The following is a 23,133-nucleotide window of genomic DNA, read 5'->3' as shown; positions in this document are numbered from 1 at the left end:
TATTTATCCACTGGTAAGTAAAAGAAAGTATAAAGGAAGTTGAATGCATTAAAGCGCGCGAGAAAAAGCATAACTTGAAAGGGATTACGAGGATCACCCTTGAATTACAGTCCACACTGCTAGAATATAATACTCGCGTCTTTTGAAGAACCTTTTCAAGTAGACCGACATATTTTTTTCGCTACCCAGCAACAAAGCGGAAAATATAACAGCGTTTATGTTAAATTTCGTGTAAAAGATATATTTTATAGAAAAGTATTTTTTGTAAAAATTTCTTGTAAAAACAGGTATAAAAATATATGAGCGTCGTATCACTTCACAATTAATATTTCATTTGGCATAAAGAAACGACTAATATACAGGATGTTTCAGACTTCGCGTGACCCGTTAATGGCAAACTCTTTGAGATCATTTCGAGATGAAAATCGTATCATAAAGATATGTAAAATCAATATAAAAAATGAGTATCATATTTAGGAACACTTTCACTATTGAACAATGTGCCATACCTGAGAATTTAAAAACTACTGTAGCCTTCGCATTTTGATACTTATTTTTGACTCAAAATAATTTCAGGAGTCTGTCATTAACGGATGTCATGCAAAGTATGGAACATGTATATCCTGTATATACACACACACAAACATATATATATATATATATATATATATATATATATATATATATATATATATATATATATAATGTAATATACATACGTATATATATTAGTCGTGAATAATCATAACTTTTTATTAAAAAATTTACTAATTTAAACTAACACTTATGTAATATATACAATTTCTTTTTATTGACTTCTTTTTTGGTAGTGATTTATAAAAAGTATATCAACTAAATATCTTTTATAGCTATTTACATCGTGTTCATTGCACTTGAAGCGACAGCAATGGTACATAAAGAAAATATTATGCCAAGGTTAAAAAAAAATGCAATGTATTATGTAACAAGTACGATAATGTTGTTATTAATTGAATAACTATAAAAATCACGCTAATGTTACAACTAAATAAAATTTTATACTGATACCAAAATCTATTTAATAAACAATAATTTTATTTCTATCGATATATGTGTATCACTGCGAAAAAAAACTAAATGTAGCAAGAGTATAAAACTTAACATGATAAACATATGTATCCAATATGAATAAGTTCTTTTGAAATTGCATAACTTTAGGATGCTTTCACTGATCAATGTTTGTTTTAGTTACTGAATGCATTTGCTGTGTTAATAAATTATAATAGTTCAGTTACATTCTTCAAGTAGAGCATAACTCTCTTTAGACGTGTTTACTTCAAATTGGACCATAACAATCAGTCCAAGTTATATATCCGAATTATTATTACTTAAATAACATTTTAACTAGTACGGATTTAGTCTTTTCATTATAATTCTATGTAGTTCAACTTGACTAAGATTTGACAGTTATTGCCGATATAATAACACATGATAGAGCTGATGAAAAATCGCACATAAATCTGTAATGTATAAACAATTTTTGGATGAAGGTAAGCTCTATCGGAAAATAATAATACGGAATATGTATACATAAACGGCAATTCTTCCTATTATACAAGAAGTGTTGGTATTGGTTTTTTCCCGGGCCATGCCTCTTTGGCATATTTCTTCTTCTTCGGCTCCATCGCACGTGGTTCTGTCGTACCCGGTACGTGCTCCTGCACGTGCTGTACTTCTGTCTGTATTTGATTCGGCGTCATTTCTACCTCAGGCGCAGGATTAGGTAGCGCGATGCCAAGCCGTGACGTCAGCGACGTGAGAGCCGTAGAAAATGGATTGATTGACGACATTGACGACGGCGTAAACTGTTCGGGAGGTAGATCGTGATAAAGCTGCGATGCGGTAGACGTTGGTTGCATATGCTTTAAAAGATTATGATCTTCCGATAACGATATGAGGCCACCCTCCATACGCATTCTCTGCAATAAAAAAGCACACTGATTGCGTCCAGCAGAAAAACTTTGTAACTGTAAAATTTTTTAATAAAATTGGTTTTTGTCTTTGGTTTTCAGCACTCTTCAATAAGCCAATCGTCAAAAATATAATAACAAAACTACTCTTTTTTCTGAATGCAGCCATTTTTTTATAAATACTAAGTTAAATAATTTTGTAACTTAATAAGATAAGTAATTTTGTGGCAATGTAGCAGGAGTTACAAGTTTGCTCTCCATACCAAAGATCCGGGTTCAAATCACCCAGACCAGTACAGCTCTAAATTGATTTTTAATCAATTTAAAAGTGATTGCTATCTCTCGGAGAACAAATGCAAATTACCAAGAATAACTTTGCCTAAGAAAATCTTTTCTAATAGGCTGTTCAAAACTATAGGTCTAACTGTAGATAAAATTGTAGATCCTATATATCTACAGATATATGCAGAAAAGATCACCGACGCAAGCGTATTGCACGTAAAGTAATTTTGTAATCACATGATTGCGTTTTTCTATGCCTCACTTTTCTTTAGAAGATTGTGTATATGTACCTTACTAGGAACAACGGTCGTTTGTACAAGATTACGAAACCTCCCGACTGATGGATCAACATCCTCTGGATTAATTACTTCCTCATCGTCGTTGAAGGTGATTCCTTTTTTCTTTCGCTTACGCGTCGGTTTATGCATTTCATCATCCGTTATGCCAAGCATAGAAATTCGTCGATTATGAGCTGTATTAAACTCTGTTAGATTCTGAAAATTACAATCAATTAGATCACATTTAGTTTAAAATAAAGATGTTTCAACATATCAAATTTTTGATACATACATCCAATTCCGTTTCTGTTTCTGGTAATCCCAGTAAACCACCGGCGTCCATATCTTCAGATAATTTCTCCAGTTCTTCAATAATAGGCCGGGCACCAGTTTGAGGTCTTTCCCTTATTATATAATATCTAGTAGATGCCCCAAAGTGAAATGTACTGTCGATTGGTAATTGAGTTGGTTTGTGAGCTTCCAATCGTAAATTTCCAATAAAGGTCCCATGTGCTGAAAAGTTATCAAACTTCTTATTTACATAAAATATGTATAATACATTTTATAAAGAAATTTAAACAAAGCTTTTGTATTAAATAAATATATTTTACATATTTTATAAATCAAAACTATTATAAATACTATAATAAATAAGTATTAAAACATAATCTTTTTTTTAAATATTGGTTTTGCAATCTATTTAAAAAAATTGAAGAATTTTGATATTCAATTTATTAACTCTTATCAGGTGAAAAATAGTACTATATTGGCTTCTATATACAGAAAGTTGTAGCGCTTGCTGCACTGTGGAAGTTGGAGCGATAGTCAATCATTTTTTACACTTTTATGGAAAAAAATTGGCTACTGCACCTTCAACTTTCTCCATGCGGCCAGTATTGCTGCGTTCTGTGTATACAAGCCATATCTGAACAAACCTGGATAACTCACGTGACTACACTTCATCTACTTAAAGTGGTTCAAAAATCTCTAAAAATTCACATATCTTCAAGTTTCTGGAACAAATATCTTTACTTCATTTTAGGAAAAAATAAAATGTATAAATTACTAAAGATTAATCGTATATTGGGTAAAAGTTTTATTTAACTTAAAAATTTATAACTTTTTATAATACATATAAAAAATTCTAATATTTTCTAGTTTAGGTATAAAGTTTTAGAAAAAAAATATAAAAACTTTAAATTCTTCAAAAAGTATAATCATTTAAGTATACAAAAATGATTTGCAATAAAAAAACAAGCAGGAAAAATCAAATATCAACAAAAAAAAAAATCATTTCTTTATATATTTTGGTACAAAAATAATGTTTTCCCTAAGAAGCTATTGTCTTGTTACATAATGTGATTTAATATTTCAATTCTGTTCATCAAATCTATTTTTTTAAATAATTTCTTTTAGAAAAATAAGTTTTTAAATAAAAACATTCAGATATTAATTTAAAATAAAAATAGAGTACTTACAATTTTTACAAAATTTTCATTTTTCACAGAAAAGTGTGTTGTCTATAATCATTACTAGGACTTGATATAGAAATCAACTCAATGCTGTTCACAGGAAAATCAACGGCCTCAATTGCATTACCCCACAGGAGGTATTTTCCACCATAAACTTTTTTATGAGGAGATAAGGTATGATGGGACTTTTTGATTTTTCGAGCTTCCATGAATAAAAATTGATTACACAGGAGTTATCCAGATTTGTCACCAAAGAGTTAAAAATGTTTCTTAAAAGAAAATTGTTTCTTAACATCAGTGTAAATTACTATACTTACTGCTTCCCAGATCAACTAGAAACGCCCGATTCAGATGCTTGTGATAAACAAGAGCCGAATGCACACGAGAACAGGATGCATGATCAATGCAGAAGTCGTTCAGCTGTTGATTGCGGCCAAACAGGTAGCACTTCTTCTCATCTACCATGAGTTTCTGTAAAATACATGTAGCATACATGTGAAATATATTCGTGCGCCTCGCGCAAGTAATGAAGAAGCTCTGAACGAATGACATGTCATCGAATCACAGCTGACGTCGCTTTTACCTGTATCAACTTGTCGTTCTTCAGCACGTCCAAGTGCAGTCCCACCGGTGGCTTACCAGCCCTGGAAAAAGATATTAAAAATAATAAGAACGTGCGTACCAGCCTTGCCAAGTGCGGTGACAAGCCGAGTTCGGGACAAGCAATTGCGTAAATAATAGGTGAACTCGAGTGACCGCTAATGAGATTCTGAAACGTACCAGTTCGGGACCTCGTAGTGGTTGGCCATTGTCGTCCGCACAACGCACTACGCGTAGGAATCAGCCTCACCTTGATAGTAGAGCAAATAAACGCGCGAATAATGACAAGTTAACTTCTTATTTAACCGAATGCATGTAATGAAAACAAATCTTCCGTGTCAGAGGTGTATATATCACCAAAATCTCGCGAGCCGAGTGTTCACGCACTCCCTATAACCGCGAGATTTCAATCCCCCCGCGATGGAACTGCGCGCCCGGCGGAGATGCAAACACAAACGCTTTTTAAACTTCAATCGCCGAATAATTGTTGCGTAACGAGGAATTAATCGGAGAGCAGTTTCCTTAGATAAATAAATAAATTTATTCTGGGCAATTGTGAGATCGTCCTAACGCCATGAAAAAATATTCCCTATTTCTCATAAAGAGAAAGAAAGAGGAAAAAATCAGCCAATCACGCGTTGAAATAGGCTTAGTGAGTTCGTCTGATTGGCTGAGATTGCTGTAACTTCTACACTAGCTGCACTCAACGCGCAGAAGTGCAGCAATTGCTGACAATCGCGCAGCAACTGTCAATGGACTGGATATCGACGACACTGCGCGAAACAGACGGGATTTACTGGAGTGCATCCGGAGACTCGTGGTGCTCGTTTCATTCTGTCATAAATCAGATATTAATCCGCGTTCGGAGCGGCGAGTGACAGAGCGCGAAGCCGAAGGGAATCAAGAGAAATCGCGCACGTAACTTGATGCACGGCTGATGCGTCCGTCTGGGGCGAGTCGTGGTTGACGAATACAGACATGTCATTCAAAATCGGGCAACGCGTCGAGGTTCCCGTGAAGGAGTGTCAAGGCGTGATCGCCTACGTTGGCCACCCGGCGTTCGCGTCAGGCAAATGGATCGGTGTGATACTCGACGAGCCAAAAGGAAAGAACAACGGCAGCGTCAAGGGCCAGGTGTACTTCAAGGTGAATCAACGGAGAAACTTACCTGAGAGTGACCTCGATCAAACTCTGATTACCTCAGTTAGCGATTAAATGAACTGATACCCAAATTTCAAATGCAACTTATTGCCTTTAACCATCTGACGTCGAAAACTACATACAGTGAATTTGATCACTCTCGCTACATTGGACTAGCGCACATTAAAGGCTGCTATGTATAATATGTAAATACAGTGGTATAATATGATCAATTTTTCTTGACAATCCAATAATACATATATATTTTGTTAAATAATGTGACAGTATCATTGTTAGGTATTGTAAAATATTTATCTGCTTTCACGTTTAACGTCGCTAACTTTGTACATAGTAGCTGCATTAATCTGAGGTAATAGAAGTGATTGAACTCGCTAACAGTTACTGATGTTGGATGTGTGACACTTGCCGTTATTAGCTAACTATTTTTGTTTTCTGTTTTTATCATGCATTAGATGTAAACAAGGATAGAATGATACAAATAGCGCTAATAATAATGTCTTCCCAAATACACCTTTAATTTGTGTTGACTAAAAGGTTTTAATTAATTTCAAGAAAATCTAAATGACATAACTTGTATAAGAAAGAATGAATACTAAGTTTATTTTAATAACAATTTAAGATTTATGATTGATGGTAGCTCTAATAGACCTACTGTCAGCTCCAGAAAGTTAATTTAATCTTTTCCATGTGTCGAACATATAACAAAAGATTAATAATTCTATATTTTATATTAATATAAAATGATATTATTTTATAAATTAATCTTCAATTAAAGTAATCGGAATTTGATCAAAGACCCATTGTACAATCTATGACAAATACTTTTCTTCCAAAGAGTCAATTTTGATTCTATTGGATAAGAGTGACAGAGAAAAATATGTTAAACATATAATGTAGATATAATATTTGTAAGATGATATTGTTTGATTACTAAATTTAATTTACCAGAGCATATCAAACAATACAATACCACATAAAATAAAAGAAAATGTTGTGTCAGTTTAGTGTTATATATATTATAAATAATCTTCATTATTTGTAATTAGATAATGTTTGTAATGATAAATTTACCTTTATTGTTCAGAGTTTAATTTGTGTAGAAGAAGATAGATTTTACATTGTCTATTTCTATTTCTATTGCCACAGTGTGCAGAGAATCATGGCATGTTTGCACGCCAAACGCAACTTATTCTGTTGGATGATGCTGGCAATAGGACAGAGCCAGTCAGTCCTTCCTCTGTGGGCAGCAATGCCACAACACCTGATGATAGCGCGGCTAGAGCCAGGAGTCGATTAAATAGGTGAGTTGTTAGATATAAATGACTGGATCGCACTGAAAAATGTTGGCTAAATTTAAAAGAAGGTATTCTTGTGAAAAATGTACACTTTCTTATAATAAATGCAATAAACTTTAAATATATTTAAACATATATAATTTATATATAATTTAAATATATTTAAATGTTTTAAATAATTATTAGTATACTAATAACAGGTTGTATATTAGAGTATGGATTATATGCTGGCCTTACAAATTAAATATAAACGTTTAAGTAATATTAAAGTATCACGATAGTTTGACATATATATTTTAAATAATGCATCAAATAAAAAATAGTAAAATTACGCGATAAATAAGCAGAATATAATTTGTTTGCATTAAAAATAGTATGTTCATTGTTATATTAGCTGACTGCGATTTATAAATTTGAAAGAAAGAACATTTGAAATTACTTATTTTCACAATTTACATGCTAGCATTAGTATGCGTCGGAGGAACGAGCCTACAGCGTAAGTTTCCTATCTTGTAATAACATCAAAAAGAAGAACGAATTATTATTGTAGTACTACCTTTTCTAAAACCCTCTGACACTTTTTAAATAAATAGGCAAATTATTGGCGAGTATGTAATTAATTTTTAAAATTCTTAAAATGTATATGCTGCTCATAAAAGTGTACGGAGAAAAACATCTCCTGCAAATGTTACTCGCCAGCAAACTGACAAACTTTCTAGGTAAGATTATTGCAAGCTGAATCTTGGCGAACAGAATTTATGTCGGCAATGTTGTATCTTGTATCGCTACTGCTTATATAGATATAAAAAAAAAAAATCACAATTATCTATGTACTACTGGCTCTGTGTCAAAACGCCAACTGCATTTTCTCATCGTCAAAAGATTTGCAGCCTCTAAAAGCACAAACAAGTTGCCTGTTACGGAGCTTTTACATATGCGTTCTTACTTTCAGTTAAATAATTAGCGATTATTTCTGTTGCACTTATTATTGTGACGTGACACAAAAGATACATATTGCTATGTATTAAAAGCTATTGAATTTTGTTTATGAATTTGTTGCATTTTTGTATAAAATTATATTTTTATTTTTAATGTTTTCCATAATGTGCTAAAACTTTTCTACAGGCATATACAAATATCATTGTAATATTTTATGATTTCTCATTACTTTATGCATAAATGTTTATTTTCCATTTTCTCATTTATTATAAATAAGTTGGAATTTCCATCACGGTTGATTGGTGATCAGCTTAGCACAGCAAAAATGTAAAACATATTATGTTGTTAAATATCATTAAGTATTTTATGTTATTTTTTTACAGTTCTCGATTATCCTTATCTGGAAGTAGAACGTTATTGAGTGCCCCAAGTACAGAAAGCCTAACTGGAACGTCGCACGAACGTAGAGACGGCGGCGAATCATTAATTCCGGCGCCAACTACAGTTTCGAAGCGTGCCTCATTCGTTGAGGTAAGACTGTAAGCTGTGATAAAAAGTCTAAAACTGTTCGTAATATAAATTATTTTTATATCAATATATAAGTTATTTTCTGTATCTCTTGTCATTTTTATCATAATAAGAGAGTAAAAACTTTATCCATAATGAACATTATTCAGAAGATTTAAGGCATGACATATACATATAATATAATGAGTGGTTTCTAATTCCTATGTGAACAGATTATCTATTCTATGTTCTTATGATACATTTCCATTATTTTTGACTAACAAACCGGTGACCTGATATTTTGAAAGCTATCAATTTTTCGATTATTTGTTTGTTTCTTATGTTCATGTGCAAAGAATCCTACTCTATGACTCGGTCAATCAAATGTAATTGTGCACGTATACGTTTCTGACCGGAAAGTGTGCTTGACAAAAGTGAGGTAGAATTAATGGTAGAAATTAAAAGAAAAAAAGAGTAAGGACTGTATTTGTGAAAGCAAGTCAAAGGATTCCATTGGCGCAGAATGATTCATATGGGAATATGCACGTACGTGTTTCAGAAGTCCCCTAGCACGAGCTCGCCTCCCGGCAAAAAGCCAAAGGCCCAAGATGATCAGAATAATGTAATTAATACTCATTAATTGTAATATCTCAATTTTTTTAATACATCACCTCTCTAATATCTTGTTCTTTCTCATACTAGCTGTTTGCCGATCACATAAAGCATCGTAACACACAACTTTCGTAACGATACAACGTCATTACGCACCTTTAACAGATTCGCTCAACCTTAGTGGATTATTGACTTAATTTCATTTTACTCTTCGCATATCATTATATATTATGTTTAACATCAGCTTCATTAACTGAGTTCTATGACACTTCGATAATTTACACAATGGAAAGGGATGTTCTGCATCGCCTCTCAATTCTACCTTCCACAGTTAGGAATTGAATTCCCATCATGTTTGTATTACAAGCTTAATAATACTTAATACTAATATCTAGCTCGGACGGGTTTTGTACGTCTTTGAGGTGTAGCCTTGCCTGATCAATAACTTTCTCAGAGTTATATCTATTAAGAGTTAATCTTCGTGGAATGGGGATGCGAATGAATACACGAGTGTGCGAGTTGTTAGGACATAATAGATGAGACAGTTTTGGTGCTTTAACCTCAGCCATACCCTGTATAAATGTATCACATAACACGATTCAAACTCATCAACTGGATCTTCCTCTACATATTCGTTAGTACTAATAGAATATTCGGTGTAGCTTGTTGGTGTTTCGCTACTGCAACTAATCTCTCATTAATCACCACGAAACAGACTAATTTTTGTCCGAATGTAAATACAGAAACAAACGGCATTATCGTAACATCACATGCGATTCTCATATATAGGAAATGTGGGGTGTTTTTTTCATTGCCGCATTTTGAGAATAATTACGTTATCTTTGTTTGCGCCATCCATATACCGTTTAGTTATATATACCATGTGTGTATATGCGTTTCAAGCTGGCACAGGTACACAGGTCCAGAGGCCTTTGAAGAAGCTCTTTGGCGATAATTTTTTCATGCGATAATAAAAAGAACACCCAACGTGGCGCAGAACGCAAATATATTTTATTTTTTCCCCTTTCTGTAATCCAGACAGGTTTTGTAGAAACGTTGAAACCGCAATTCGTACCCGGTCAGGTGATGGCGGGTTCGGCGGCGGCCGCGAATCTGGTGGAAGAAAAACTGTCGCACTTGCAACTCGTGCAAGAGAACGATAATTTAAAGTCTCAGGTAAATTTTTTTACAAGTTTTCCACTTCGAGAATCTTTTTATTATTGTTTCCTTATAGTATAAAATTACATACCTTGTGTTGTATAGGATTATGATATACGTATATAAATATTATAGGTGCGTGATCTTACCGAGAAAGTAGAAACGTTGCGTGTAAAACGAATGCAGGACAAGGAGAGGATGAAAGACTTCGAAAAGACGAAACTTCAAGTTGAACAGCTTCTTGAATTTAAAGCCAAAGTCATGGAGAATCAAGTGAGTATACGTAACACCATACATGCTAAAAGAATCAATTAAATTTCGAAAATTACGAAATCTTTATTTAACGAGTTTATAATTTTCGAGAATAAATCTCTTAATTTCTACTTTTGCTCTTTGTGCTATCAAAGGCAAGCCTTCAAAGAGAACTTCAACGAGCTCGCCAAGAAACTAGAGAAGCTCACGCAGCGAGGGAACAATACCAAGAGGAAATGTCTGATCTTGCAGAAACAGTAGAAATGGCTACATTGGATAAAGAAATGGCAGAAGAAAAGGCTGAAACTCTTCAGATCGAGCTAGAGCAACTCAAAGAAAAATTGGAAGAACAAACATTGGATCTAGAGATATTACGCACAGAAATGTCTGAGCGGGTATAATATTTCATCTAATTTTTATAAGGTTTTTGTATCTTTTTTTTATACGTTTAATTGGTATTATTTTCGCAAATAAGGCAGCCGGGGGTGGCTCGACTACGGGAGTTTCGAGTTACGAAGTGAAGCAATTGGAACAGCAAAATAACAGGTTGCGCGAAACGCTTGTGAAAATGCGCGATTTGTCGGCACACGAGAAACATGAATTCCAAAAACTGCAAAAGGATATGGATCAGAAGAAATCTGAGATCTTGGAATTGGGTCGCACGAAAGAGAAGTTGTCGGCGCGGGTCGAAGAAATGGAACATCAGATAGCGGATCTACAGGAACAGGTATATTTTGCTTGTACGATTTGTAATAACATTTTATATTCGCATTAAAACACTTTGACGTTTCTTTTGTAGGTCGATGCGGCGTTAGGAGCTGAAGAAATGGTCGAAATGCTAGGCGAGAAAAAAATGGCGTTGGAAGAAAAAGTGGCTGAATTGGAAGAAGCTGTTGCAGATTTGGAGGCTCTGCAAGTACGTAGTACCTGTATTTTGTATTATAAAAGATATATAATTTTCAACAAACTTATATAATATACTGCGAATCTGTTTAGGACATGTCGGATCAATTGGCTGAATCGTCCAAAGAATTAGAGCTGGAACTTCGCGAGGAATTAGATCTCGCACTTGGAGCAGCGCGCGATGCCCAGCGGCACCGAGATGCCGCCTTGGAGACGTTGGCAGATCGTGAATTGACCATCACAAAATTCCGCGAACTCACACATCAGTTACAGGACCAATGTTTGCAGTTGCAGCAACGAGTTCAGTCAACGGAATCTACCAAGACTAACGTTCGAGGTAAGATAGCAAATGCTGGTACATATGAAATTTTATTAACATAAGTTATTTTATTTATGAATTTTTATATATGGTTTAGGTGCGGACCAACAACTTGCAGAGATATTAGACTTCCAGAAGACGTTTGCTGAAACCCGAGCGCAAACTAAGGCAGTTGATCTCGAACTGCGTCGCTTAGATGCCGAGGAGGCACGAAATCACGTGTCTTATTTATTATCTTTTATGCCTCCCGCATTTTTGATTCGCGGTGGAGATCACGATGCGATATTAATGCTCTTATTAATACCAAGAATGACACAAAAGACAGAAATATTGATCTCACAAGTTCGAGAGAAGTACAGATCGATCGAAAAAATAGACAAGTAATAATAATTCTATTTTGTCGTGCAAACTTGGTTTAAATTTCTTGTGCAATATTTAATTTTTTAATTACAGGACTTCTGTAGTGAGAGGCCACTCGGTAGCGCAGTATTCGTTCAGATCTCGTTTGTGCTCGCACATGTACGCTTTACAAACCACCCTGGGCTGCTTCGAGTCGGCTTTAAACTCTTGTAACTCGGAGATGTTACTTAAAGCGGGAGCAGCTTATCCGGAAATGGCGGCGCAGGAGAAATCCTTGGACTCATTGATAGAGCTGGCTAAGAGAGATCAGTTGGACGAGAATTTGCCGATGGACGCGATCGAAAAGTGCTGCGGGTACTTCGCTACAATGTTCTCCGTACTCTTCGGCGAGAGTACAACTATTAATCAGGCGCGTCTAATCGTGAATGGTACGAGAACTTTAGGCAATACGTGCGACGCCATAGCTACCGATGCTGCGGCGATCAAAGCATTGATACAAGGAGAAGCTGGTGATATAGGTATGTAATATTTGGTAAGATTGAGAGTAATAACGAATGAAAAGTTAAATAATCGAATTAAAAAGTTAATAACTTTTAACTTTAATTAGTTATTTTTAAAACAACTTTTTTCCTAAATTATAAAAATTTACCCAAGTAAAACAAAAAAGTCCCATATTTCTGAAAATATTCTATTGTTTCATATAAACTTAATCTACAAATAAAATATTAAATTTATTTGGTGATCCATATTGCAATTGTCTTGTTATTTAAACTCTAAATTTTAGAGTAATCTAACTTTTAAAAAATTAAATAAGGCTTTTGAAAATTAACTTTTAATTAAACTTTATTATAATATAATTTTTAACTAAATTAGGTTTTTGTTCATGTAACGTAATAAAATTAATTTTATAAGCCTTTAACTTTATTTAGTTAAAAAAATCAACTTATTCAACTTTGCTATTTGATTAATTAAATTTGACTTGTATAAATGTCACTATAACGCATTCTCATTATTAAAGGTATGCTTTGTCAACATGTCGAGACAACGTGTGAAGTGATCCAACAACATTTGAAATCTGCTAGAAGGCGAGTACCGCGCGATCACGCTGGTCCAGCGTTTATCGTAGGCGCCAATTTAGGATTAGATAAAGATTGCAACGAACAATTTTTGACGTGCTACCAGCACGGCGTGAAGATTATAAAGACACTTCAGTATCTATTGAAGAGTGCCTTACAGGCTATTACCCAAAATGGCGGTAGGTATCTTTTTAGGTGAGCTTTTTTAAATGGGAAAATTTATTTTTGTAATAAATTTACAAAATATATTTTTCAGATTTAGACGCGGGATTAGCGGCTGATAAGTTGAAGGAAATGGCCGCAACGTCCAGCGAAAGGGTGTACGATACAGAAGATCTAGGTCCTGTTGCTACTATCAAGGCCAGCTTAACGGTAATACAACAGCTGGCGGCAAATCTGGCGCAGAAGATGGCCGAGTGCGAAAACGAATTAGCCATAAGCGGACAGACACAAAATCAGCAGCACTCTAAAGAGAGCAATCAAATAACACCAATTGTGGCTAGAGCAAATGCTGTAAGGAAAGAGTCGGAAGAAACGAAAATACTCAGCAGGTGAGTACATTTTCATCGTCATTATTTAATTACCATTAAAAAAATCTTTGCGATAATTTGATGACATTTTCATATTAGAAAACTCGAAGCAAGAGACAGTGACATACGTGAGGCAAGATTAGCTTTACGAGAAAAGCAAGAAGAACTGTCCGAGATGACGCTGCGAAAGGAGTTGGCAGAGAAGCGTTATGCGACGCAGCAGCATGAACACGAGATGAATGTCGAGAAGTTGAAGAGAAAATTAGAAGAGGCGCAGAATCAGTTAAAACGCAAAGTACTTTTTTTCCACTCTTTTATATTATAATCTTATTTGTACATTTGCTCACAAATTATTTTCCTTGATGATAGGAAAAAGAATTCGAAGAAACAATGGACCATCTTCAAACCGATATCGACAGCTTAGAATCAGAAAAGGGTCAATTGAAAGAAAAGCTGAAGTCAATAGGCAAGAAAACAATATCAGTGTCTGGCACGGACAGCATGACAGGAAGCACTTCGATAACAAGTACATTGGATAACAAATATTATGTACAGGAGATAAACGCTCTCAAGCAAGCTTTGAGTAACGAGCATCAACAAAAGAAGAAGATAATGTGCGCTGTCTTGCGTCAAAAGTTAGATAGCTTGGAACCATTACCATCGCCGACGAATCTTAAGTCTCTGGATACGAAAATTCAAGAATTGCGAAAAAAGACCAGCGATCTCGTCAAGGTAATCATTAATCATTATCCCCGATTATTATTACATCCAAATAATATTTTCCTGCAATTGAATACATTTGTTTGTGTACGTTTATTTCAGGATGTCGAAAAGACTCTGGTATATCCGACAGTACCAGATTTGAGGCGCAAAGTACCCGAAATGTCTTATCATTATTTAGTAGAACGACAGAAAAATATTATGCAATTGAAGGAACGAGTTGATGAGTTAGTGGTAAGTACAAATAATACACTGAAAAAAAAAATTATTAAATTTTAATAAATATGTCATTAGTACTATTCAAATGACTTATTCAAACAAGTGAAAAGTATTTGTTTATAATAAATATTACTTAAGTATTTGAATAAAAATATTACTAGTTTGATATAATAAACTTTTATATCAAACTAGTAATAAAAATATTACTAGTTTGATATAAAAGTTATTTGAATAGTATCTACTAATAACATATTTATTTAAATTTAATAATTTTTTCTCTCAGTGTAATAGTTAATGCAATGTCGATCACTAAATGCAAAATATAATTGTATATATATTTTTTTAGGCTCAAGTACGTCGCGAAGCTATTAAACGTACACCAGGTGGGAGAGCGGAAGCGAATTTTGCCGTGTACCCAAATCGCGAGATGGCGGCAGCGATGCAGAAACGCAAATTACTCGCCGCCGAAATAAAGATTCCTCACAACGGTCCTGAACAGTCTTTTTCTGTTAATGTAGGACCTCAAGAACTTAGGAAAATTCACACTCTACTATATTATTAAGAACCCGTGTTTTATTATTTATTTCATGTGACAAAGTATGTGATCACACAGAATCCTCAAGATATGTCGTGTAAGAGAGATTTATTTATTTTTTTTAATTTTTTTTACGGTAGCAATATTTTGTACTGCGTTGCCGTACCCCGTTGTGCTTTATAAAAAGAGAAGCTAGCTAATTATACATATTGTTACGAACACGACATTAAACAAAACTTTTGTACAGGGAATTTATGTCGTATCCTTGTATTGATGTGAAAAAGGTACAGGGCTGATCTAGTAATTCGTAATTTGCACTTTTGCAATGTTTATTTATTTCCGATGGACTACAGCGCGATGACCGGCGCATCGCAGCTGGGAGGCTTTTTTCAGTGTTCATTAAATTTGTAAACACAATGTTATTTAGTATTAACAATGCGGAAGAAAAATCATGTGCCTCTACGGCTTTACTGTATATTATATATATATATATGCCTTTAAGAATTGTCAAATATATATGGTCTAAAAATATTTACATAAGTGTTTTGTATGTATACCCTAAACGGTGATGGTATCACAATAATAGAAAGTGATGTGGTCTTATAGAGCTGGTATACCTATCTTGACCAGACATCATATAACACTTTCACTCCCGGTAAAAAACTTTTCATATAGAAATTTATATATATATATATATCCACATGTTTTCATTTTCTTGTATCTTTGCTTGAATATAACGAATATAAAAGAAAATAAGAAAAAATAAAATAATTTTAATATTATTTTATAAAAAGTAAAATTTGAGCAAATGAAACAAAAAATTTATAATTAAAAAATAACTAAAATAACTTTTTTAAATTTAAAAATTTTAAATCGCAAATTTTGGGACATCCTGTATATAAAACATTGTAGAATTACTTTTTGTAAACACCAATTTTTTAAAATCCTTTTTCCTCTCTCTCGCTCTCTACATACATACATACATACATACATATATATACATACATATATATATATATATATATATATATATATATATATAAGAAAAGGATAACCTATGTGGACACACACATTATGTATATAATTATATATTTTTTTATATGAAAAACTTTTTTACCAGGCTGTTACTATATATTGTACACAACAGCCAATTTTGTAAATTATCATCAAGATTAACATTTAATAAAACAGAAATTTATAGTACAATATTCCAGTTTTTTATTTGTAGAGATAAAAGGAGCAGTAAACCGTTGATGTAGTTTCCTCAAATATTTATGAAATAAGGTATGCCTTAATTACTGTCACAATTTTATTATACATACAGACATGTATACGTGCATATGCATACACATACATATATGCGATGATCTCAAGTACGTGTATGTATATACACATATACACGTAGCGGATAGTACTTAAGTGCATATATCGTTAGTTACTTTTTATTAACTTACTCGCTCATTCATTCTCACATGTTGATACGCACTTTTACACACTTTCATTTACTCCCTTCATTATAATAATAATAATAATAATAATTAACCATACATTCAATCGAGGATGGTTATTGATTATATCTTTTTCATATTCTCAAAAGTGTGTCCGTCAGGCAGCGTAATCCGCGCTTCTTCGGATACAATAAGCTTTAAGATTTCAGTTAAATTCATTGTAATCGTACTTAAAGCTGACCGGACGACTGGTAGTACCTTCCACGACGAGGACGTGTGTAACGCACACTAATATTATTCGTATTAAGGTAATGATCGTATGTAACACTTTTGGAAAACTAATGCTCGCAGAAACATGGACGTGAAGAGTTTAGCAGCTATAAAACAAATAATACAACTAAAATCTTATATGGTATGAATAAAAACGATAGTTCTTTAGCATTTGCCGATATCAATAACTATTTCTGACTTGTCTCGAGGTGACTTCTCTCGGTATGTATGTGTATGCATGTACGAAAACGTTGGTCACGATGAAGTATGAAGTCCCTTAATGTGTATACAAAATATCAAACTTAATCTTGAAGCAACAGCACGTGAAATAGCTACTGCACAGTCTCGGCTATTAAAAACTATATACGGAAGAATTATCCAGCTAGAGCCTCACAGTTACAGGAATACTTTCCGTACAAGATAACTTTATTTTACATTATCTAGATGAAAGTAAGCTTGTAACTACTTCCCACTGCTCAAAATTTCTTTCCTTCTTCTTCAGCAACTTCTTTACTTCTGCGATTCATAATAAACATATTCACAGACAGAAAGAGAGTAAATCGAGGGATATTTCTACAATAGAATCGTTAGTCGTTTGTTCGTTTCTCGATGGAGTACTCGTTACTCGATACAGTACGGTACATACTTAAAAGTTAGATTGTTGCCTTAACATTAAGGTATCTTTAATATTACTTTAACTTGTCAATATTATATCGGAGAGAGACGTAATCCGTACGTTTATATAAAAAAAAATTATTCTGGTCAAACGTACCAAAAGTATGAAATGGTGCCTTTGATACTATTGACGTCATTGTTAAGAAAAATATTAACACTTTCTCAACACTCCATATACACTAGTATGATCACGCTATATACTGAAGACAAAACAAAATTTTTAGGAAGCAGAATATCAATTTTACCACGGTAGTGCTCATACTCTCACGAAACATTCATATATTTTCCATATCTCTTTTTTTCTGTTTGTAGAATAGATATAAAATTTTACACCACATGTGCGCGCGCGCTCCGCAGAATAACGCGAGTATCTGAGAATAAAAAGTCTGAACGTCCTTCCTCTCTTTCTCTCCATGAAAGTTGCACAAAGTCGCTTCGCAAATTGAATCACCCCTATTGTATAAGCCCGATAATACGTGTATTCCCTTACAATCTCTTCTTCAGGGCAACAAAATCTTTATTTTTCAATGATTACCAATGGTAAATTAAATACGTAATAACATAAGAACAAGCCATTTTCTGGTTGGCTGGCTGGCTGGTCTCTCACTCGGATTTCAAAATCCAAAAAGTTCAATCAGCCGAAACTCTAAGTTGCCTCAATGTTACAATATCTCGTGTGATTCAGTAAATGTGTGATACCATGTTCCCTCTGTCGCATTTGCACAAATGCCACATTCGTAGTTACATTCGTAATTACATACGTCACGTTCTCTCTTTGCACGAAATTAGAGTGTTGACTGATATGACTCTTTGAAGGATAATTTCTGTAAGAAATTCGGTACCTCGTTTGAAACACTTTAGTGATCGCGATCGAGATTGTTGCTACAATGAGGAGTTATAGTCTTAGCGCGCTCCTGGAACAAATAAAATCGATTTTGAAATTATAGAAAATAATTATCACACTTTTCCTTAATTCTGCTATAGATAAGGTGATAATAGTGCAAATGTAGCTTTCATATCGATGTTATTTCGCTTGTTTCTACATAATGACAGTAAAATGTGCAAATGTGTTACTTGTTATTATGCAATTTTGCATTATACGTAAGGAATATTACATTTGATTTAAAATTTATATTAAGACGTTGAAATGTAAGTTCACCAATTAAAGTAATGATGGGCGAAAAGATAATAAACGCATTAAACCTTTAAATTTAATGTATAAAACTAAAAAAAAAAAAACATTTAATATATATGTATAATTTAGATATATTGTGTTTCAAATCATTCAACAATATTCTCAAAAAACATTCAGTATTTATAAGAATCTATATTAATTATTAAGATGTAAGAGTTATTAAATAATAATAAAAATATAGGAACATAAACAATATATGAGAGAAATAATGTGAAAATCTGTATAAATATGTATATGAGAGAAATATGTGAGTCTTCATAAACGACTTTTAAGAATTTTAATGTACAATAAGAGAGAAAAAGACATAGAGATTTATATATTCAGTATGGAATAGAATTAATCGTTTAAGTGAATGTTAATTAGCGTAAAAGCATACTTATATTTCCATTAGTGTTTTCAGTGATTATTATTAGCAAATAGTAAAGAAAATCTTTTTTTCTCCAAAAAAATTTTTTTTGCCGTGCCGATTTTCTCATCGGGGAAGAAGGAAAAAGCATTTAAGAAGCCCCAGAGTTATTGCTTCTTGGAAGAATGATTTGTGCCAATCGAAATGTTGACTTTGGAGGACTCCAACCATCTTTTAAGATTGAAATTGGCTGTTAAAAAATCATAATTCATGTAAACAACATAATCAAAAAATATAAAAATGTCGATAGTGACGTAGAATATTAGTTTGTAGAAGTTTCAATTTAAATAACCCCCACGCGATGATTGTTATGATTAAATATGAAATGACGGCGCAAAATGTATATAAATTGTTAGAGGAGTCTACAAATTATACGTAGACATGCTGCGAAAGATTAATTCCAAAAATTTTGAGTGCACCTGATTGAGCGTTGGCCTGAGTAGGTGCTTGTCCTTGGCCTTGCCCTTGCCCCTGAGCACCTTGAGCACCTTGAGAGAGACCTGGTCCAGCTGTTGACACTCCGCCGCTAATATTACTACTCGCTGCCTTTTGCTTCAACATCGTCCAATCAAATGTATAATCATATTGATGGTTTAATGTACGGAAAAGTATGCGGAAAAGTTGGCGTAAATACATGTAGTCCGGGCTTTCTTCAAAGCGTAGACCTCGTGTATAATTTAAATACATAGCAAATTCGGCAGGAAATCCCTAAAAAATGATAATCTTCCTGTCATGGATGTACCTATGATGATATAAGTCAGGAGAAAGTTTCTTTGGCATACCTTGCATAAGACTTCTACTGGCGTGGACATTTTTTTCTCACTAATTTTCTCATATTTCTGCTTCTTCGTCGCAGCTTTGAGTCCTTGCCAAGGTAACGATCCTCGATTAAAGTACATTAGAACGTAGCCGAGAGATTCCATATCGTCACGACGGCTCTGTTCAATTCCAAGATGCGCGTTGATAGAGGCATACCTTGCAGTACCCGTTAAGTTTTTATCTTCGCGGTATATTATGTGCAATCTTGTGCGACTATCTCTATACTTTTTAGCCAATCCAAAATCGATGAGGAATAGCTGAAACGTTCATTATGTAATTTAGCGCATTGCGCGTAATATTTCGATATATTATCGAAAGATGATTAAATCAAAATGTGTTACCTTATTACAATGTCGCCCAATTCCCATTAGAAAATTATCTGGCTTTATGTCTCTGTGAATGAAATGTTTGCAATGAACATATTCAATCCTACCAATCATCTGATCTGCCAACATTAAGACTGTCTTGATTGTAAACCTTCTTGAACAAAAGGTGAAAAGGTCTTCCAGAGATGGTCCAAGAAGATCCATGACAAGAACGTTGTACTCACGTTCTTGACCATACCTGGAAAAAAGAAAATTTTTGTCGACTGACTGTCTGACTCACACCAAATTTTAATTAACATTTTGATTTATATGAATCCTATTGTGTAATGATTTATTAAATGTTGTTTCATATCATTACATGATAGATACAGGTAAATAAAATACATAAAATATAAAAAAAGAATGCAATGCAATAATTACCAACGTATATGCGGTATCCCTATACCACCATGTAATATTTTATACAGCTTTGATTCATATAAAAGCTGCGGGTGCCGGGCTCGCATATTCTCCAACTTAACTGCAACTTCCTAAAATAAAAACACATTATATATTACTGATATTGTTAACTGCATTATATATTACTGATATTATTAACTGCATTTTGAAATTACATATAGCAGAAAGGTTGTAAACCAGATATAAATAAACAAACTAATCAACACATTTAAATAACGGGAATGGTTATACAAAAAATAGATCTTAGTGTTTGATAATAACTTTCTAAGTGAATTTACAAACAATTATAAAATTCTACAAACTACGCGGCGCATACTTGCCAGATTTAAAACACAGCTTTTAAAAAGAACCCAGAAACTTGATAGCACAAAAATTAAATTGTTAATCCATTTAATAATTTTGATGCTTAAAAGCATCTCTATAAATAGAATATTATTGCTCTCTTTTTACTATTCTCTGACTTTACCATGTTTCTTAAGCATTACTTGTGTTGTAAGAATAACAATAGACAGTATTACAAATAATTAAAAATTTTAGAAAAATAAAAAATGAGCTAAATCCTTTTTAACAATTGTGAGAGTTAATATACATAGCTTACATGAAAATGTAATAAATTTATGTAAATTCTCTTATTTACATAACTTACACCTTCATATTTATCTAAATTTTAGTTAAATTCTATTTCCTATTCGTTATTACTTATTCATCGTTGTATCAGGATAATGTTATCATCTTATATTGTTTTTTTTATTAAACCGACGAATATATTGTCACATACAGATCACACGCAATCATTGATAGAGATAAAATGTACAGTGCATGCTAACAATGGTATTGTCAAAAAGGAAATTTGCAAAACAAACGGAACAATAGTCCGATCATTTGGAGCGTTCTCGTTAACACGATTTTCTTTATCCGCAAATAAAACTGCCAGAAAGTCAGAATTAGTCGACCGGACTCGAATCGTTCAATTTTGCGAGAGTCCCAGCGGGAGAGATAAGAAACTTGTATCGCTTTCGCGAATGATATGCTAAATATGCGCGCAGTTGGGATCCCGATAATTGCTGTTACAAGCTTATATTTATCTCGACCGCGTCCAGGCGTACATACATACGTGCGTGCGTACATACGTCACTCGCGACGTGTCCACGCGATGAGCTTTTCCGTCGGGAGACGAGCTCGCGACGCGAACGGCTCCACGGGTCGACCACGGTGAATCTCGACGGCCAGAAGAAACCTCCTTCTGTCGTCGACGTCAGGTATCGCGGTCGACATGTCGCGGCGCCGTTTCGCGAACGGCTGTCCCGTCCCGTCCCGTCTCGTTCGGTTTCTCCTCCACCGTCTGAGCTTTGGTTTCGTCGCACGAGGTGATTCGACGAGGACGAGAAGAAAACGCGAGACGGGACAGGACGGGATGAGACGAGAAACGGGAAACGCGAACAGAGGGAAACGAACTGACTGACTGACTGACTGACTGACTGACTAGCTGGCTGGCAGACAGCAGTCCAGCAGTAGGTCGTGCAGGTCGGCCGAGAGAGATGGCTTACCTCGCCATTGGAGATGTTAATGCCGAGGTAAATGTCGCCGAAGGAGCCCGAGCCGATCTTCCTCATCAACCTGTACTTGCCACCCACGATGAACTCACTTTTCGCTATTGACATCGCTAACGACGCCATGTCACTGCTCTCCTCCGTATGCCTTCTCTCTCACCTCCACTCCGTCTGGCTCTTCCCTTACGCGGGGACCTCTACACGGCGGTGTAGTTTTGCACCTGCTCGCCGTCTCTCTCTCTCGCCCGCAGCCTCTCGCTCGCTCCACCGTTCTGCAATATCTCGGTTGCCTCTCGCCGTCTCCCTTCCACCGTTTGGCTCCTTTTCTCTTTCCCTCTCGTTCTCTCGCGCGCGCGAAGGTCGAGCCGAATCGCGAGGGTTACGCTCTAATCGTTCACGGGCTTCGCGGGGCCGAATTTCGGCCGGCAAGGTCACCGGGGCCGCGATGCGGTCGTCGTGGCGCGTCACGAGCAGGCTGTTCGCTGGCGGCACACGGCTAGCCCCGTCGACAGCGCGCCGACATTTTCCCTCTTACTATGGGCACGAAGAGCAGGCAGGCAAGCAGCAGCAGCAGCAGCGACTGACGGTTCCCGGAAGCGATGCGTCACACACCGTGCGCGACGACGGGGCGGCACGGGGGGCGCGGGGGAGGGGCTGCCCGCACTGCCGCTCAACGGAGTCACTTTACCTACGCGACGCCGCGCGTCGCCCGTACGTACGCGCCGTCGACGACCCGCCCGTGAAATCCGCGATAATCGGCGTGGCTTTTTGCTCGTTGCGCGCGATTGCGTCGAGCGTTCGTGTCTCACACGTACACG

General features: G+C 35.0%; 3 protein-coding genes across 8 annotated transcripts; 1 reads left to right on the top strand and 2 right to left on the bottom strand.

Moving 5' to 3' along the window:
- Positions 1-789: 789 nt before the first annotated feature.
- On the bottom strand, positions 790-5,179 carry LOC105206455 (nuclear inhibitor of protein phosphatase 1). Its single transcript, XM_011175951.3, has 6 exons — positions 4,762-5,179; positions 4,565-4,625; positions 4,299-4,452; positions 2,802-3,022; positions 2,522-2,725; positions 790-1,958 (listed from the first exon to the last, which is right to left on the bottom strand). Exons 1-6 carry the CDS (start codon positions 4,788-4,790, stop codon positions 1,590-1,592), a joined length of 1,038 nt encoding a protein of 345 aa, XP_011174253.1. The 5' UTR covers positions 4,791-5,179; the 3' UTR covers positions 790-1,589.
- A 138-nt stretch (positions 5,180-5,317) lies between these two features.
- Positions 5,318-15,701, top strand: LOC105206464 (dynactin subunit 1). 5 transcript variants are annotated; one of them, XM_011175961.3, is made up of 20 exons: positions 5,318-5,727; positions 6,889-7,043; positions 7,501-7,533; positions 7,697-7,756; positions 8,360-8,507; positions 9,043-9,105; positions 10,134-10,271; positions 10,389-10,526; positions 10,661-10,900; positions 10,981-11,232; positions 11,305-11,421; positions 11,502-11,745; positions 11,825-12,107; positions 12,181-12,605; positions 13,106-13,342; positions 13,420-13,714; positions 13,793-13,988; positions 14,063-14,425; positions 14,516-14,647; positions 14,979-15,701. In XM_011175961.3, exons 1-20 carry the CDS (start codon positions 5,560-5,562, stop codon positions 15,192-15,194), a joined length of 3,903 nt encoding a protein of 1,300 aa, XP_011174263.3. In that variant the 5' UTR covers positions 5,318-5,559; the 3' UTR covers positions 15,195-15,701. The 5 variants fall into 5 exon arrangements, with proteins under 5 accessions (XP_011174263.3, XP_025987249.2, XP_011174268.3 ...); XM_026131464.2 differs by lacking the exon at positions 7,697-7,756; XM_011175966.3 differs by lacking the exon at positions 9,043-9,105.
- A 660-nt stretch (positions 15,702-16,361) lies between these two features.
- On the bottom strand, positions 16,362-22,919 carry LOC105206492 (casein kinase I). 2 transcript variants are annotated; one of them, XM_011175991.3, is made up of 6 exons: positions 22,313-22,916; positions 20,727-20,836; positions 20,322-20,544; positions 19,944-20,237; positions 19,581-19,869; positions 16,362-18,474 (listed from the first exon to the last, which is right to left on the bottom strand). In XM_011175991.3, the coding sequence occupies exons 1-6, from the start codon at positions 22,439-22,441 to the stop codon at positions 18,464-18,466; spliced, it is 1,056 nt and encodes a 351-aa protein (XP_011174293.1). In that variant the 5' UTR covers positions 22,442-22,916; the 3' UTR covers positions 16,362-18,463. The 2 variants fall into 2 exon arrangements, with proteins under 2 accessions (XP_011174293.1, XP_011174290.1); XM_011175988.3 differs by lacking the exon at positions 16,362-18,474 and adding an exon at positions 18,908-19,351 and having other exon boundaries at positions 22,313-22,919.
- Positions 22,920-23,133: the final 214 nt, after the last annotated feature.

The sequence above is a fragment of the Solenopsis invicta genome, chromosome 16 (genome assembly GCF_016802725.1).
Source record: "Solenopsis invicta isolate M01_SB chromosome 16, UNIL_Sinv_3.0, whole genome shotgun sequence".
NCBI classification, from domain to species: Eukaryota; Metazoa; Arthropoda; class Insecta; order Hymenoptera; family Formicidae; genus Solenopsis; species Solenopsis invicta.
The sequence above is the reverse complement of the archived record's forward strand: the minus strand, read 5'-3'. Positions and strand labels throughout refer to the sequence as shown.

What these genes read in the sequence shown, in the direction of transcription:
- LOC105206464 (XM_011175961.3), top strand. Translation starts at nt 5,560, where the DNA reads ATGTCATTCAAAATCGGGCAACGCGTCGAGGTTCCCGTGAAGGAGTGT. An exon ending in TCGATCGAAAAAATAGACAA is followed by an intron (nt 12,108 to 12,180) that starts GTAATAATAATT and finishes TTTTAATTACAG; the next exon opens with GACTTCTGTAGTGAGAGGCC. An exon ending in GAAACGAAAATACTCAGCAG is followed by an intron (nt 13,715 to 13,792) that starts GTGAGTACATTT and finishes TTTTCATATTAG; the next exon opens with AAAACTCGAAGCAAGAGACA.
- LOC105206455 (XM_011175951.3), bottom strand. Translation starts at nt 4,790, where the DNA reads ATGGCCAACCACTACGAGGTCCCGAACTG. An exon ending in AAACAGAAACGGAATTGGAT is followed by an intron (nt 2,726 to 2,801) that starts GTATGTATCAAA and finishes TGTAATTTTCAG; the next exon opens with AATCTAACAGAGTTTAATAC. An exon ending in CGACCGTTGTTCCTAGTAAG is followed by an intron (nt 1,959 to 2,521) that starts GTACATATACAC and finishes TTTTTATTGCAG; the next exon opens with AGAATGCGTATGGAGGGTGG.
- LOC105206492 (XM_011175988.3), bottom strand. Translation starts at nt 22,441, where the DNA reads ATGGCGTCGTTAGCGATGTCAATAGCGAAAAGTGAGTTCATCGTGGGT. An exon ending in CAGTAGAAGTCTTATGCAAG is followed by an intron (nt 19,870 to 19,943) that starts GTATGCCAAAGA and finishes ATCATTTTTTAG; the next exon opens with GGATTTCCTGCCGAATTTGC. An exon ending in TCAGGCCAACGCTCAATCAG is followed by an intron (nt 19,352 to 19,580) that starts GTGCACTCAAAA and finishes ATTTTTTAACAG; the next exon opens with CCAATTTCAATCTTAAAAGA.